The 18,610-nt window shown below is 37.4% G+C and overlaps 1 protein-coding gene across 4 annotated transcripts; it reads left to right on the top strand.

The window, feature by feature from the left end:
• The first annotated feature begins 117 nt into the window (after nt 1-117).
• Nucleotides 118-18,159, top strand: ilf3b (interleukin enhancer binding factor 3b). Of its 4 annotated transcripts, none has more exons than XM_067422092.1 (19): nt 118-198; nt 1,995-2,070; nt 3,179-3,408; nt 5,151-5,331; nt 5,407-5,554; nt 7,847-7,938; nt 9,413-9,508; nt 10,648-10,759; nt 10,994-11,091; nt 11,197-11,308; nt 11,413-11,526; nt 11,605-11,810; nt 12,819-12,971; nt 13,653-13,790; nt 13,934-14,077; nt 14,167-14,293; nt 14,709-14,756; nt 16,707-17,078; nt 17,417-18,159. In XM_067422092.1, the coding sequence occupies exons 2-19, from the start codon at nt 2,068-2,070 to the stop codon at nt 17,548-17,550; spliced, it is 2,508 nt and encodes an 835-aa protein (XP_067278193.1). In that variant the 5' UTR covers nt 118-198; nt 1,995-2,067; the 3' UTR covers nt 17,551-18,159. The 4 variants fall into 4 exon arrangements, with proteins under 4 accessions (XP_067278193.1, XP_067278210.1, XP_067278202.1 ...); XM_067422109.1 differs by having other exon boundaries at nt 13,934-14,047; XM_067422101.1 differs by having other exon boundaries at nt 11,003-11,091.
• Nucleotides 18,160-18,610: the final 451 nt, after the last annotated feature.

Genomic DNA, 18,610 nt, shown 5'->3' on the forward strand with positions numbered 1-18,610 from the left:
GAAAGAAAGAAAGAAAGAAAGAAAGAAAAATAGTCTGAATGACAAAACCACGCCCTCTCCATTCACTCTCGTCTGTCGCTAGCAGGCCAATAATCCTATTGGTTAACTGAGATCACGTGTCTCTGTTCCAGCTTAACGCACGCTGAGTCTTTTCAGCGGCAGAGAGTAGTGGACGGGAGCATCTTTGTCGCGGCATTGGTGAGTTGATAAAAACATAAATATGCTTAAACATTACATGGTTTAAAATGTTTCAGGTCCAAACATACCGTTTTAATATTTTTTTCTGATCTGAATGTGTTGTTTCAACACGTATTTGTAGTGATAGTGTATACATATGTTTAGCAAAGAGCTGTGGGCTAGCAGTTAGCACGCTAGCTCTTCACGCATTTTACAAAAACAGCCAGCATTGAACTTTGTTTAACATTTTGCCTTATATGTACGCGTGAATGAATTAAGTAGTGTTCTTTTTTCTTTCATTATCTAGTTATATGAACATTCGGACACAGTTAAGTTCGTTTTTTAGTTGTTTTGGGGGGAGGGTCACGACCATTTTATCTCGTTCGCCATCGGCCGTGTCTCGAAACTAAATGCGTATCTTGCTTAGAAACCATTTTTTTGTATGAATAGCCAGATATTCGGGTAAAACAGAAATTTACCACCACAAATGCGATCTTAAGGACATCTGGTTTTATTAAATGAAGGTAGATGTGTAAGCACTTCGGTGAACTGCTGTCCCCATTGTTTGGCTGCACTAAAATGGCCGCACATCTGTGATGTATACTGCGTTTTCCTTGTTTTCTTCCACTGGTATGTTCATCTTGATACCGTTTCACTTAAACCTGTCCGTATATTGAATTTGTAAGAGGTGCATTTTGCTGATGTTTTAATTTTAACTGACCGGTTTTTGGTTTTAGAGTTGCGGGGGTAGTTTGGGCGTCAACAAGTGCTTATTAGAAACAATAGACAAACTATATATATATATATATATATATATATATATATATATATATATATATATATATATATATATATAATCAGCGCAGTGAAATGATCTTTTAACAATTAAACATTTGTTTCCCAAAACCTGTTCACATCAATGCTCATAGATTTTTCTATGCTTTATGGTAAAATTTGGGGAGAAAACAAAAATATTTTTTTTGTTATTATATGCATTGTATTTTAATATAATTTCTTTAATATAATACAAGGTTTTCAAAATGGGGGTCAGGGTGAAGGAGTGCTAGGGAATAAAACAAATTCACAGTATAAATTGTTCTTTATGCATGAAATACATTGCTGCCCTTTACATTGTTGGATAGTAAATTTAGGAATTTAGTTAGAAGTGGCAGACATGGGATGGTTTCACTTGTGAGTTGAAACATTCACTGACAATTCAAGGAGATATACAATAAATGACAAACACATTATACCCAGATAAAAAGACGAGAGTGGCACTTAAACTGTTTTAGCACATGTGCAACAAGGATGTATATATGTATGTATATATATATATTTATTTTCTTTTTTTTCTTTACATACACACTCTATATATATATGTGTGTGTGTGTGTGTGTGTGTATATATATATATAATTAAATAAATAATCTGTTTCAGACTGGTAAATAAAGGGGTTTCAGTTTCTGGTTCTGAGCTGGTTGTGCTGCATCTCCTAGACCTGGATGATGATATTAGGTTGTTTTTTTGTCACTGTCTGCATGGAGATCTAGTAAATTGTGATGCCTGTGTTTTGTGAACATTGGCAAAGATGTGCACAGAAGGATTAGTATTAGGCTATGATTTATGTTGTTTCTGAAATCAGAATTGCTTCAAAAAAGCAGATGGTTTTGTATATTGGAACTGCAGACTTTTCCTTTTTAATAATAAATGTAAACATGACTATTTTGTACCACATTTTGATTGACTCTGTCGTTTAAATAAGAATTTTGCCATGTTATGTTTTCCAACTAATGAAAACTGATTGTTTTCCATTACAGACCATCTGGAGCAGCATTTCTCTGCCACATTTAGACCAACACTGCCAAACTGAAGAACCACTTTGTAGCCATTATGGTAAAGTATATGCATTTCATTGCTGCTTCATTCTAAGAATGAATGTCTTTGCTGACAAAGTCTCCCAATAATTGCTGATTTCACTAAAGCTAATTATCACTGTCTAGTAGGGGTGGGAGATAATTAGAGATAATTATGAGAAGAAATAGATAATTATCGTAATATAATTTTCCTCGATAAAATGATAACAATCCAATAAAGTATCGATATAATGTTTACGCGCTATGCATAATGCTGCGCATGCGTATTGGAGACCGGGCTACTGGGCGCTGCACCGTGTTGTTTACAATCACAGTGACTGACAGGCTTGGGAGATCGGGGTGAAGTGGAGCTGGAAAACTCAGAGCTCACGACCAGCTCCGAGGACAGTCAGGACACAGTTAGTTAGTTGTAGTGGGTGACTTGCAAGTTACCAAACTATAATCTCTAAAACATGGGACTTGTACCTCACCATCATAATTGTTTGTCTTTGGTGATGTATTGTATCAAATACATGCAATAATTTGATCCGATGTTTAAAATGAATAAAATAGGATACAGAGAATAGGACTAGATGGTGAGGAAAAGTGAGTGTGATGCACGGTGGACCAATCCACTGTGAGGAGAGAGGGGACTCAAAATGTTTCATAACTTAAAATGCATTTTTTTTTTGCCTGTTTGAGTTTAGTCTTTTACTACTTGCACAATTAAGTATATATAATAATATTATTGATATACAGTGTAGAGTAAAAACCTGCTGACCACAGTTAAGATTTTAATAAATAAATCTACCTCGGTTTTAATAAATTGTTCACCTGTTTTGGAAGTTTGTCATGTTTTGATGATAATGTATAGTTTTCTACATCTTTCACTCAGGAGCAAAATATGCCTTTAAACTTTAAAGAAATAAAGAGTTTACATTTATCGATATCGACTGATATTTTTTTTTTTGGCCATATCGCCCAGCTCTACTGTCTATTACTAATTATATAATTGAAAACCATATATACATACTAATTTTAAACCAAAAGGTTGGATAACCAAAAACCCAATTTAAACCAAAAGGTTGCATATGCATGTAAATTAATATGTAATGTATATTTATGTTTTTCTCTTTGTTTCCATAAAGCCTCCTCCTCTTCGTCATCGCTCCATGCGCATCTTTGTGAATGATGACCGCCACGTGATGGCTAAGCACTCGGCCATCTATCCCACCCAAGAGGAGCTGGAGGGGGTGCAGAACATGGTGTCCCACACCGAACGTGCCCTCAAGGCTGTCTCTGATTGGCTGGACGAGCAGGAGAAAGGAAATACCAAAGGAAACACCATGGAGTCTGATGGAGATTGTGACAAAGAGACGTCAGTGATCTGAAGTTTTTTTTTTTGCCTTCTCTGTTGTCATTATATCAGGGTCCCCGCGGAGTCTTAAAAAGTATTACATTTTAAAATCAAAATATTAGGCCTTAAAAAGTATTAAATTCGCGGAAGCATTGCGTTCTAGGTCTTAAATAATGTTGAACAGGTCTTAATTTTCCTACGTCCATGTAACGCTACCTCATTGAAATGCTCTCGCCTCCTGCAGCGTGCACGTGTGTGTGTGTTAGTTGCGTGGTGTTTGTAGTTCTTTCTTTCGCTAGACCAACTATTGTTCGCTCTATTACAACTACAAATTAGACAAGCATGCCACGTATATTGCAGCCAATCAGCCTTGTTATTGGCACAAGCCTCTTTCTGATCGTACCCCACAGACGTTTAAAACTGATTTTATTCTTTTAGCTGGGTCTGAAGGTACTCGCAGTTCCGCGATCGTGAACGCGAAAGCGAATCTTTCTCACCATCTTACTTAATGACCAAATAAAAGTATAATATACCCAATTGCACTAAATAGAGTTAATAACAGTGATGCAAACTCCGAACTCAGGCTGCTTGTGTTTGCTGCCTGTCAGCGCTTGCGCGAGTGTATTGAATGTGTTATTTCTAGGCTCATTAGCCTAACGTTACTCTTGAACGATCAAATACGCACATTATGCATATGTCTATATCCTGATTTGAGTTAAAAAGTTTGGGACGTGTCAGTAAGTACTGGATCTGCGCATTAGTAAGTTCTCATAGTGAAAGCAAACAAATATAGCTTAACAACACAAACGGGGGAAACAGCACTTACACTAAAAGGAATACTACAACTTTTTTAGAAATAGGGCTTATTCAACATTGCTACTTTGCTACATTTAGATATGTGGGGAAATGCATTTTAAGCTAAGCTAGCGGCGACCCTGCCAAACTAAAACAATGCATGCACTGCCCACAAATGCATTTGCCCACATATCTAAATGTCTAAAGTTGAATAAGCCCTATTTCTTAAAACGGTGGAGTGTTCCTCCTTGTAGATATGCGTCTTTATGTTGTATTTATTTGTCCTATTGTCATTTGTTTATACGTATATATTTTATTACTGACCGATTACTTGAAAACGTTTTACTTATATTAAGCAATTATTGCTGTGGTTTACTTTTAAGATGTTGGTTATATTTCCCACCCCAAGCGATCGTGTTATTAAAGATAGATAGCACACCCTGGACCAGCCTTTTTTGTTTTTGTAAAACCAAACAAGATTCATGCATTTTGTTTGTTTTATTGCCATGTGTGACTATTGTGCATCTAACATAATATGGTTAATATTGCTTCCTAATTATAAAAATAAATAAAAATGTTTGCAAATTTATGGAAGTGACCACCACAAAATAAAAACTAATTTTGGTCACCAAATAAAGATATATCTGTGTGTGTATGTGTATATATTATATATCTCTAGATATATTATATATAGATCTCGATCTCCTGGTGGGATTGAGCTATGAATAATACGTTTACTAATACTTTGTTCAATTGAAATAAATTCAATAATATAAGTTTAAGTATTTGAGTGATTCTGCATTTCCTATGCATGTTTTTTTTTATTGCGTGATATAGGTCTTAAATTTTATTCATAATGGCCTTAAAAAGGTCTTAGAAAAGTCTTAAATTTGACTTGGTGAAACCTGCAGATACCCTGTATATGATCAGTCAGTATCTCTCATATAACTCCATATTTTGTTTTCCAGTGAACCAAAGTCTTTGGATCAGGCCACGCGGTCCCTGCGCGGAGTCATGCGTGTTGGGCTGGTAGCTAAAGGTCTCTTGCTGAAGGGAGATCTTGACCTGGAGCTTGTGCTTTTGTGCAAAGACAAACCCACCATCACCCTGCTGAAAAAAGTGTCTGAGAACCTTGCTGTGCAGCTTAAGGTATACCTGCATCTGTAATTTTAACATTTTAGACATAAATAAATAATGTGTAAACCTCATTGATTTGTCCTGCAGCTCATCACAGAAGAAAAATATGACGTTAAACCATGTATCCGCGATGCCACCATTGTCATCAAAAACTCCAAAGAGCCACCGCTGACCCTCACTATTCACCTGACTTCACCCCTCGTGAGGGAGGAGGCTGAGAAACAGGCTGCCGGGGGTAGGTTTGAAAATCACATGCCTATAGTTCCTCTAACCACCTCCACGACCCCAGAGACAGGCAAATACAGTTGGGATGAACTCAGGCAGGGATATTGTTTATTGGGCCTTCAATGGAACTTGGGGATATTGTGTACAGGCTAGTCATGTAACACAGATTATGTTTACTGCCATCTGAAGTCTTGCAGTTCCATGCAGAATTATGTTAAAAATGTTGATGGCCCAATATACAGTAACATAAGTGATGGGTAAAGCTTTAAGTAAGACCCAGTTCCCTTTGAAGTATTTAAAAGGAGAGTTTACTGAAGGCTTACTGAGAATTAAGAAACAAAATCACAAACCTTGTTGTTTGCATGTGTTCATATAATGGAGAAGAAATGGAACAGTTTGCATTGCAGCAAAAATGAGAAGCGGAAGTATTGTCAAGCTCTGGTTTGTTCGCCAGGTCTTGTTGACAGAGCCTTTCTCAAAGAGGCTGTACGGAGGGCAGGAGGGTTATAGATAATGCTAGACCGATATTAGGACACAATGTAACGCATAAATTAGACTCCATAAATTAAATGCAACGCAATAAAATATGGTCACAGTATCTCAAATAATCTGTAGGTAAGACCGTTTTGGGACAACTTTTAAATCAAGTCAAAATCTTTTCCGTTGTTTTTTTGTTAAATTTTTACTTTTTGTTTTTTAGGGCTAGAGTGTTGGGATAGGGAAAATACTGAAATAACTTGTTTGGGTTAGAGAAAACAATTGACCTATCGCTAAACCCTGCTTTGCAATCCTATCTTGGCAGCTTTCGCCATTCTCCATTTTTATCTGACAAATGTCTGGTCTTTTCAGTTGTTTGTCCATAGAAGTTATGTCTGTTTGCATAATTGAAATAAATTGACATGTTATTAGACTTGCTTCCCCCCACATTTGTAGTAATGCCTAAATTTGTTCTTAGGTTAAAGTTAACTGAATGCCATGTTATTTCTTATCTATTCTCGTTGTTATACAGACAATAGAAACTGATTTGCCATCCTACAATCACTTTAAAACGCTTCTCCCTTTTCTTGTAACTTTCTGCTGTATTGTCTTAAAGACATACAGATAATAAAGCTTTGCTGTGTCACCGTTTAATCCAATCCATGCAGTCAAGTTGTGCCCCTTTCTGAGTGCATTTTGCTTCAAATCTCTAGTTGGTTCCTTCGAAACAGGTGGCTGGGCTTAGCGACGGGTCAATTGAGAGCAAACTTAAGGCTGAACTCAAAGCCTAGCCCTATCTGTGACCCCATGGTTACTGACGCCTGCCTTTGACCATCACAAGCCATCAGTTTTGCTGCAGTGTGGACTCGTTTTGATCATACCTCTTGTGTATCTGACTACTGCTGTCTGTGGTTCAAAATCTGATTCTCTCTGTCAAGCCTTCTAGTTTGTCAATTTTAGGGACGCTGGACCTTTGACCAACTGGACGCTCTCTGTCTCGGAAGGGGCAAGGCAGTGCACCCAGAAAAACAAACTAGGGGGTGAGGGGGAGGGGTTCCCCCATGTCACACCAACTCACAAAGGACCTTAGATCTCACTGATACACATATTATATTTAGCCAGACTTGAACCTCCTTATAACATTCACTCATGCCTCAAAATACAGCTGCAAGGGTTCTGTTCCAAATCATAGTGTGCTGCCTACCTAGATGCCATCTATAAGCAGGAACTTTGCATACATTTCTGCATTTTGGCAAGAGGCTTTCATCCAAAAGCGATATTATGTTTTTATACAAGCTCAGTTAAATATTTAATTCAATTTTGAAATGTGATTACAGTTTAGTTAAAATGGTTCTGTCTAAAACTATTTTGGTGTACTGTATTTTTTTTTTACTTGCACGTATTTGAATAAGCTAGAACATTTTATATGCATGTTTTGAAATGTTTGAAAATAATTAGATTTAAATTATCTCTAGCCTACTAATCAACTTAGTGATTATGCTTTTATTAAAAGGCTCATTCAAAGTCACATTCAAAATATTTGTGTTGAAAATCAGTTAGGAAACGACTAGATTAATCCATTTTATTGTCAAAGTGTAGCCTCACTTGGGTTTGGAACAGAGCCATATGCTCCACCCACTTGTAGGTTTCTGTCCATGCTGATGTGTACTATCACAGGAAGGGTTGCTTTTGTTTGGGGGGGTTCCCCCTCCTCTCCCCTCCACTGCCTTTGGTAGGGGTCATCTGCCTCCTCCCCCCCTGGCCGTGAGACAGAAAAACCCCTTGGTCAAACTGTACCTTGTCTTCTTATTCCACCTGCCAATAGAAACGCTATCAGTCAACGATCCCCCGGATGTACTGGACAGGCAGAAATGCCTGACTGCCTTGGCGTCCCTCCGCCACGCCAAGTGGTTCCAGGTTTGCATCTTGTCTTTATTTGTCTTCTAGTAGTTGAGTTTGTTTTTAATTTTGTAATTGTGTTAACCTTATTTCATGCTGGATTTTTTTCAGTTTGTGTGGATTTTTTTCTTTAGTGTATGTGTGTAGGTTTTATTTGTGGGAGTGTATTTGCCTCTGGTAAAATGTCATATTCTTGCTGGATAGGTTTGAATTGTGTTGCCAAGGACATCTTTGTCAATGCTGTCTGACCTGACTGGCTAATTTAAATAAGTTTATTACTTCGATAATGTTTTTTTTTACCCTTGTGGCATGTCATCATCTGATACTTTTACAGTCCAGTTTAATTTTTTTAAACGCCTTAATTTTAACTCTAAATATTTTAATGCAAATGTCAGGTGCAATATTTCTGAAGCCGGCTGTACCGTTTGACTCATGACTTGCCTGGGCCATGTTGCTATAGAATATTTCCCCTGATGTCATCAAATTTTCCTTAATATTCTGGGTTCAATGCATCAGCATCTTTTGCATAATTTTGTTCGCCACAGTTAATTTTGATGACCTGTAGCGTTATAATGGAATTAAGGCAAGGACAAAAGTATTTAAATGCACCACTTTTCAAAAGTCTAGCCATGACACCTGTGCAAAGTTAGATCCAGTATTTCAACTCTTGTCGATAATATAAATCCTGAAAAACCTGTAGCTTTTGCATGATACATACACGGAAACCAAAAAGGGTTGATATGTGCCTAATCTATCGTGATTTTCACAAAAATAAGCAGCACAAATGTTTTCCACATAGGTAATTATTGCAGAAATAACAAACATATTCCTTCCTTTTAATAGTATTACCGTTACTTGAATTGTTTTGCTGTAATAAATTATAATATTAATTCTCTGTGCTACTTTCACTGCATTTTTATCAAAAAAATGCTGCCTTGGCGACAGACTTCTTACAAAAACGTGACCAAATCTTACTGACCCCAAACGTTTAAATGGTAGTGTAATTATCCATAAATCACTAGATCATCAAAAGTAAATGTTAGTTACAGTGCTAAGGGACCTGCTTTGAACTTTATAGATCATGTATTAAACAGTGATTTGTGCTGTTTTTTTAGTGTATTCATGCAGCTGCATTTCCCCATATTTTAATCCAGATCTTGTATCCACTAGCACATTCTCACGTGTATCAACTCATGATATATCTAATCAGAAGGCCAGCCACAAACACAAGCTTTGTTCCTCATTTCTTGAGCATATATTTAATCTGCTCTCTTAATGTCTCATATGTAGCTTCTCAACTGAGTAATATGCTCTCTTTGTTTTTTGTACCTCTTAATCATTTGTCGCCCTCTATATATTAATGCTTATCGACACATTATTCAGTATCGGCAACTCACCCCTTTTGTTTTGTTTGTTTATTGTTTTGGTGTTGTGCCACATTAAGTCCATGAGATAAACCAATTTATTGTACCCCTCCTGCTTTTGTCTCTAGGCCAGGGCTAATGGACTCCGCTCCTGTGTGATTGTCATCCGTATCCTTAGGGACCTCTGTGCTCGTGTTCCCACCTGGGCCCCTTTGCGAGGATGGGTAAGTACGAAAACAACCCAAAAACATGGAGGTGGTCAATGTTTTTTTTAAATTGCAGCATAAGCTGGTATAAATTTCCATTGTGGTGCAAAGCAGCACTGCATGGGTGTTCATTCTAATCAGACTGCATCTGCATGCAAAATCCCCTACTCTGAGTAGTTACTTGTTCTGGAGGAAAAATAGTATGTTCTATATAGCATGTGTGTGTCGTATGAATGTAATCTGGATGTGCTACATTTGCCATGTTGTCATTATTGTGACCTACCAGCCTCAGTTTTTGCTTACCTGCTATTCACAAATCCTCTCGTATGGCCTCATTGGATAGTAAAGCATCCATTGTGTGCACTTTAGAATCTCGCCAGTATTAGTATCCTAGTAACGTTCTTAATCTTTTGAGTACTGTCAATTCTGACATTTTTTCTACTATATAGTAGGGAAGTATGTGATTTTCAGATGCAGACAAAATTTAGTTTTGAAATGTAGAATATGTAAGTGATTTTTTTTTTCTTCGATGTTTTTAAAACATTAGTAGTTATGGCACCTCTAAACTACAAAAATGCTTTTATCAATTTATTTCATTACAATTTACATGGATATTCAAGGAGGGAAAAACAAAGTACATTTTTCCATTAAATTGTGTATTGTAATTGGCAATTTGAGAATTACCTAAATTTTTGCTATAAATGTATACTGGGTAAACCCAGCCTGTTCTGCTGGTGAGTTGATTTCACCTTTTAGCTGTACATTCATTTCTACTGCTTCTATTACACTTTTGTGAGAACCAATCACAGACTGGCTTATCCACCTGGCACGCTATTGGCGTGTTTAACATGATGACAGATAGAGAAGCGATGGGATGTTGCTTGTTGATCACACCTCTTGTGGTCTGATTGGTTGAAGGACTTTCCAGTTGCGTACAGAGTCACTTGAATAATGCTCATTTATCAAGCCTCTTGTGCAGTAGAATATACAGAGCAGACTCCCCAGACCAATGTTCAATCTTAAATTGAGCTTGGTCTGGTGATAGGTAGACAACTATAAACGTAGATATTTTTTTCTTTTTTCTTATTATGAACAATATAAGCAAACCTTTCATTTATATGTTGGCATCCATGTAATGCAGCCCTTGTTTCTTGAAGCCCTTAGAACTGCTGTGTGAGAAGGCGATTGGCACTGGGAATCGGCCAATGGGAGCAGGTGAAGCTCTCCGCAGAGTTCTTGAGTGTCTTGCATCTGGAATCCTCATGGCTGGTTAGTCCACCACCGTTGGCATCTAAAATAATTACAATAAAGACTTCTACATCTTATTACAGTAGTACAGTATTAGAGACCATTTTGAGTGCATTCAACATGTTTAGCTGTTAAATGTACTGGGTACTGTTGTTGTATTAACCAAACAGCAGTATAGAATACAACAAAGTATAGAATACAACAAAAAATACTTTAGAAATTTCTCTATTTTAATGTATAAATATCTGTTTTGAGATGGTTCAGGCATTTGTGACCCTTGTGAAAAGGAACCAACAGATGCCATTAGTCACATGGATCGCCAGCAACGAGAGGACATTACTCAGAGTGCTCAGGTTTGTCCACAAATTACTTTGTGTTATTACATTTTTGCGTTAATTTGTTTAGAGATCTAATTTGAGCACTATGGGTGATGGTTGTAATGCTCTTTTTATTGACAGCATGCCTTAAGGCTTTCAGCTTTTGGCCAGCTCCACAAAGTACTCGGTATGGATCCTCTTCCTTCAAAAATGCCTAGAAAACCACGCAGTGACACTCCTATTGACTACACGGGTAAGATGGTGTGGCTGTGGATATTTTTCTATTTGTTTTTGTGAAACTGCATCCATCCTTTTTGAGTGATAAACTTGAATTTTTTTTTTGTTGTCTTTGCATAGTTCAAATCCCACCCAGCACAACCTATGTTCCACCTATGAAACGCCCCATGGAGGAGGAGGAGTCTACTGATGAGAAGAATCCAAACAAGAAGAAGAAGAAATTGCAAAAGAAATGTAAATGTTCTTCATATGTGTATAATTTGCTTGTAGTGGAGGTTTGCACTTAACTCCTAACTTGTTTTTGCCGTTCAGCTCCAGAGGAGAAAGCAGATCCGCCACAGGCCATGAATGCCCTGATGCGTCTGAATCAGCTGAAGCCGGGTCTACAGTACAAACTCATCTCTCAGACTGGTCCCGTCCATGTGCCGGTTTTCACCATGGCTGTAGAGGTGGATGGGAAGAACTTTGAAGCTTCTGGTCCTTCCAAACGCACTGCTAAACTACATGTAGCTGTCAAAGTAAGAAACATTGGTGAATTATTTGTCTAATGGGTCTGAAACACTTTAAAGTGTTTGTTTTTGCCACAAAAGCTACATGAACCCAGAGCTACATTGACCCAATTTAATTTCTTAGTGATTCAGAGTCTTTAAAATTTAAAGGGGTGATGAATTGAGAAATCAACTTTCCCTTGTGTGTTTGATAGATAAAAAGGTCATGGTAATATAAGAATATCCTCTAAGTTTCAGAGCTGAAAACTTCTTTGTTAGTCAAAGAAAAGCTTTTATAGACACCACGCTCAGCAAGCGGTCTTGTGGTTCATACTTGCGTCATTGCACAACAAAACACCGCCTCTATAGCGCGTAGTCTATAGTAGCCTCGTAGCCTCGCCCACCGACTCATGGAGGGCTCGTGCTAGCTGGTCAAGACCAATAAACATGCCGAGGAAGATGGCAAGATATGGCGGTTCACGCTTATATCATCCGATCTTGCGGGCTATGTGTAATATAAAAGTAATAGTCGAATCAGTCGAGGGTGGATCAGAAATAAATCATTGTGTTTGTTTGATGAAGACGTTTATGAGCCCTGTGATCGAGAAAATCATTCCGGTTGCCACTTCTCCCTCAATCTCTTCTTTCCCTGAACTGACAGCGTATGTGTTTTGTCAAGCTCATTAAATATGCAAACCTTGTCCAATCCGTGGGCGTTTACTTCCAAGTCTCCAGTACAGCACGCCCACCAAAACCCAGCATTCAGGAGAGAGCCTCAAAACCAGTGTAGAAAATAGCCTATTGGTTATGATGTTTTTAAATGTAAAAACCACACAAACATCATGTTGACCTCAAGCAACAGTATACTTTTTTTTTTAAAGCCAGTTCATGACACCTTTAATGATGATTTTCCTTTTCAACATAACTATTCATTTCTGATGTTGAATATTCATATAGAAAACTTAAATCAGATTTTGCCTGTGAATTTTTGCAGCCTTAGCAGAATTAGTTTTTTAAAAAAATTTTCCTTTTCTCCAGGTTTTGCAAGATATGGGTCTGCCAACAGGAGTGGAGCAAAAAGTAGCTGAACAGGTGAAACCGGATGAGCCAGTGACCACACAAGAGACTTTGCCCCCAGTGACCCAAATGGAGCCAGAAGCGGCACCAACTTCAGACAGCCCCACTGATGAGGTATTGAAAACCAACTTTAGAACGTAAATCAACATAGTGGCCTGTAAGGACAAATTTATAATTTCTACAGATTGCATTACATTTTAAGAAAATTCTTAATCAAATCATGATCAAGCAATTTTATACCATGGTCTGTCTTAAATCTCGATTGGCTGGAAGGTGTGCAAGTTGGTTCCAAGTCTCTTTGATCATTGTTCTATATTAATTAGCTGTTTTCTTTGAAGCGCGCGCACACCACTCAAACACAGTGCCCATAAAGACATTTATAATAAATGCTGTTCTTTTGAACTTTCTATTCATCAAAGAATCCTAATAAAATGTATGAGTTTTCACAAATTAATTATGCAGTCTGTTTTTGACATTGATAATAATACATGTTTCTTGAGCAGCAAATCAGGAAGAATCATGTGAACACTGAAGACTGCTGTCATTGGAAATAAAATACTTTTTAACGTATTTAAATTGAAATTTTGCCGTATTTCTGGTCAAATAAATTAGGCCTTTGCGAGCATAAGAAAACAACCAAACATTTCATTTGAATAATTTACTTTTAATCATGTTGTTCATGGAGGAAAGTGTAAATTAAACTTAATTGATTTAATTTTGTCTGGTTAGTCGCACCTAAGCTCTAGTTTTGTTGTTCAGTCTTACAAGAGCTTCTTTCTTCATGCTTGCTCTCAGACCGCTCGGCAGCAGGGGCCTATCCTTACCAAACATGGAAAGAACCCTGTCATGGAGCTCAATGAAAAACGCAGAGGACTGAAGTACGAGCTTATCTCTGAGACCGGTGGAAGCCACGACAAACGCTTCGTCATGGAGGTGAGGACATGTCGTCATAGATACATTCTAGTTTACATATCGTGTCCTTTCTAAGATCGAATTTGCATCAAAAAATTATTTATTTTAGACAGATAAAATAACAATAACTGCTGCTTTTCATTGTTTTTCATTCCTGCTTTCAGGTGGAGATCGACGGACAGAAGTTTCAAGGTACTGGATCCAATAAGAAGGTGGCGAAGGCCTACGCAGCGCTGGCAGCCCTGGAGAAGCTTTTCCCAGAAGGCTCCAACTCAGAGGCAAACAAAAAAAAGAAAATGCCACCAATGGTACATTGTTTTTTTTTTTCTGTTTTCAGTGACAATGAAATCTCCTCTTATATATTCTTTTCTTTAATGGTCTGATTTGGTGACTTCAGCACCCCACTGGATTTGGGATGGTGAGTGGGCCACCTGCTGACATGATGGCCAATCCCAGGGGCAGAGGTAGAGGACGTGGCAGGGGCAGAGGCCGGGGATTTAACAATGGTGGAGGATTCAATCAAGGTACACCAGATCTGTCTGCAAGCATCACTTTGTTTTAAGGATTTGGAGAAACCTTAACTGTAAGAGACCCAGTCTAACTTTTAAATGTAGATTAAAACTACAAAAAAATCTGAAAATCTCAACAACAAAAAAATGCAGGCTGACAATAGGGGTTGGACTTTTTTTCTTTCTTTTTTTCCTTTTCCTCACACAATGAAACCCATTTATTGAATGTTAAAAAAACGTTTTTTATAATGCTATTTAAAAAAATTGCTAGATTTAAATAAAATGTAAAATTAGATTTAAAATCATTTATATGGACAAAGTGAGATTTACACCAACAAGTTACATCTCAAATTATGTCTAGACTGCTTTGTAGACAATGCAAGTTGTGTTAACTTGCATTTGAACTTGTCCTCTTCTTGTCCTCTTTCAGGTGGATATGGAACGTATGGATATGGCGGCAATAACAACTCTGGCTACAGTAAGTATTTTTCGATTTCTCACTGGGGCCATTGATTTTTTTTTACTCTTTAATTTTAAATGAATACCAATTGTCATTTATCCCTAATTTATTTTAACTGTAAATCTTGAATTTATGGCATAAGTTATGCCATTTTAATTTCCTTAGTTATTTTTGGATTTCTCTTTAGTAAAAAAAAAAAATCTGTGCACTTAGCTCTGAATGTATTTAAACCACTACTCTGGGTTGGTTTAAGGACATTTTTGATGTCTCTTGAGTTCATGTAGGTGTCCACTATTGTATTTTTCTTTTGATTTTACATTTCTCTGCTTTGTTGTGCCATGGGACGCAAACTTTCCTCGGCGAAAAACGTGAAATGTTCCCAACATGCCAACGCCACTCTTTCAGAGGAAAGCTGCCTTGAGGGTGACCGGAGCAGAGAAATCTAAAAAAAAAAAAAAAAAAGCACAGAAAACTTTCTTTGACCTTAATGATAACTGATTGACATCATATGCCCAGTGACATTTGTCATGGCATGCCGAACACAGAAGACGTCTAATTCTGTGCTTCTCTGCTCTGTCTCACCCTTTAGGTGACTTTGTCTCAGACTCCTATGGCTACCACGAGTTTGCAACATAAACCACCCAATGTTTTCAATGAGCACACAAACATGAAATGAAAAAATAGACAGGGGGAAAAACACTGGTTACCCGCATTTTGAACTTGTTTCCTTATGTATTGTCCACAATCTCACCTCAAAAACCTGCACCAACCGATCAACTAACACTGTGGATGTGAACGGGAGTTTCTGCCTAGAGTTGCTACGAAAAGCAAGATGTTCTGACGTATTATTTGTGCCACAATCAGCATTGAGCATTCTGATTGGCTGACGGATGGTCACAAAAGTAGCGGACTGACATTTCATCCTGACTATCTTCACTGCAACTGTGAATCACTTAAGTCATTTTTTGCTTACAGTTTAGTTGTTTTTCTTGAAAAAATGTTTTCCTTCGATACATTGCCATGTTTTAATGTTTTATTGTTTTGTTTTCTAGTTTATTTATGTTTCTTTTTTTAATTGTGGTGAATGCCATTGTTTGTGGTGAACGAGTTAGTGCCGATTTTTAATATCAGAATATCAATTCTGTGAACCATTGAACAAACGCGGGTATGTTTGCTGCATTTTTTTTTTTTTTTTTTTTTGATTGTGGATTTACTTTATTTTTTGCAATAAATTTGAGTTACTTTACAAATCTGTGATATCTATGTAAAGTTTACTTTCTTTGAATATTTCTTAAATAAATTTGCATCAGGTTTAGCAAGAAGGTTGTTTTTGTGGTATTATGATTGAAACCATTTTCAATCTACCAAAATATGTCCTCCGTTAAATCCAAGTCATTATATGCCTATATGCAAATACAGTACTTATTTCTGCAGTTGCTTTCAAACCACTCATTACAAGTTTTAGAAAACCTAATTAGTGCAAATCCATGTAGATTTGGGCACACAGAATTTCTTCACTGTGTGAAATGACATCGCATGCTGCTGCAGCTTATTTTTAAAGCAAATTCAGCATGCCAAAAACAATTGATTTTCAAATTGTAAATACAGTCTACTTCACTTTCCTGCAGCGCTTTAAACCTGTAATGTTAAACTTTGTTCAATTAAAAGGTCACCCCATGACTTATTAGTCTTCTACTGGATGTCTGTCTTCATGTGATATGAATTTGCAGGTTTGAATTCAGCAAAATTTTATGACCTTGAAATGTGAAACAACTTTGCACAGGCTTGAATTTTCAGGTGATCACATTTGCATGCATTTGAATGGAAAGTAAAGTACCCATTACTGTACAGTTTTTAACAAACTTCAAAGCCCAATAAAATGATTCTGTAAAAGCCTTCAGATTTATGATAAACTGAATTACAATTAATAGCCCTCTGTTTAACTTATGCTGTATTTTTCCACTTCAGATTTCTATAATAATGGCGGGTCTAATGGTGGATCGGTGTCCTCTGGTCCTGGAGTGTCAGGTCCAGGCACAAACGCCCCTTCTGTTGGTGGAGCAGGGGTAGGCGGTTTTGGCTCATACTACCAGGGTGATGGGGGCTTCACCTCCCCTACAGGAACCCCCAAACCGGCCGTCAAGAAGCCACCCATGCACCAGAACAACAAGCCTCAAGGTCAAGCGGGCCAAGGGGGTTCTTTTGGTCAGTACCAGGGCTTTGGACCGAAGAAGAACTTCGGACAAGCTCAAGGTGGGGGGGGAGGAGGAGTTGGAAACTTCAACTACAGCACTGCTTATCCCTCACAGGTGACTGGAGGACAGGACTACAGTTATGAAGGTGATTAAAACATTGATTTATGCTGCTGTCAAATGCTATCAGAATTATCGCAAATATAAGTTTCCTAGTTGGAAACTGGACATGAATGTCCTATCAAGTTGCACTTACTACTGGGAAACTTGATTTCCCCAAGAGATAGGCAAGCATAAACCCGGTGTCCTTCATGATCCCTATTCTTTCTGACATTAAGATGCTTGAACATGTCAAGCTTGAAAGCTGAAACTTCAGAAGTGAGTAGTAGGACATTTCTGATAGCACGTGAAGCCAGCATTATTGTGTCCAAGTAAAAATTTGGGGTGTTCTACTGTGTTTCATAAATTCTGATTGGTGTGTCATAGGTTACAACAACCAGTCAAACTACAACTCACAGGGTGGAGCCAACCAAAATTTTGGTGGCAGCCCCGCCTCATTCAACAGCGGACCAGTGGGATACGGACGGGGTGATCCCAATATGAACTACCAGTATCGATAAACCTGCCTTCCTGTGTGCAGTCCTGCACCATCACTTCCAAACAAGGAGCATCCTTTTTGATTATGTAGTTCTTGATTTTTGGTTTGTCACCAACACCTGAACTAAAACAGAATAGTGGTCTCTAAACTTTGTGCAAAATAGTGTATTTCCATGTTTCTTTTGAAGTATGTGTATTTTTATTTTAGTTTAGTTGCTTTAAATCTGTGAAATCCCCCAAGCTACTGCCCTTCAGAGGGACATACGAAATAAACCCGAAACAACGCATGCGAGGACCTGATATTTGTTAACATGCAGTGACGGGACATGCAGTCCTTGAGTGATTTTAACCATTCAGACATGTATAAAGATTCAGTCTCAAGCTGTAAATCATTAGTTTTATGGATTTTTTTTTCTTCCTCTGTTTGGCCAGCTACATTTCATGATTTTGCCTGTAATCATAGGCTTTTCTTTTAAACATGTGACATTGTTTTAAATGGTTACGTGATTGTGAAAGTTGTGACGTGTCGGGTCGTTGTAGCGATTGGCTGTTTTGGGTGGGGGACCTTTATTTTTCCGAACATTGTTTAAAGAATGTGTGGTGTTTGTAATAAAGGATTTTATTTTGGAGGATATCGGATTTCTGTGGTGTTTTTGAAATTACTTCTCCAGGTATTCGTTATACCGGGTATTTACATAATACATTTGTCTAAAACATTAAACATCACATTCAAATCTGCTATTCAAAATGTAATTTAAACAAAAATAAACTTTTAGGATGTAATTAAATATTTTTCAATGTTTTGGACCCCACAAATGAAAACTGATAATGTTTTTATTTTTTTAAGCAGTATAAATACAGAGCCACTCTACAAATACTGACCTTTATAATTTGTTGATACGATTGAAAAAAACGTATGTTTTATGTTCGAATAATTAATAATAAACACAGATTTTACATTAGCCGCAAAAAATCTGTTAACACTAGTAGTAGAAATATGAATCTTCCTTAAATATAAGTAATACAAACAGAGCTGTTTAAATGTACAGATTGTTTTAATTAAAGGTTTGTGGACGCCACGAC

The sequence above is a fragment of the Pseudorasbora parva genome, chromosome 2, assembly GCF_024679245.1.
Source record: "Pseudorasbora parva isolate DD20220531a chromosome 2, ASM2467924v1, whole genome shotgun sequence".
NCBI lineage: Eukaryota > Metazoa > Chordata > Actinopteri > Cypriniformes > Gobionidae > Pseudorasbora > Pseudorasbora parva.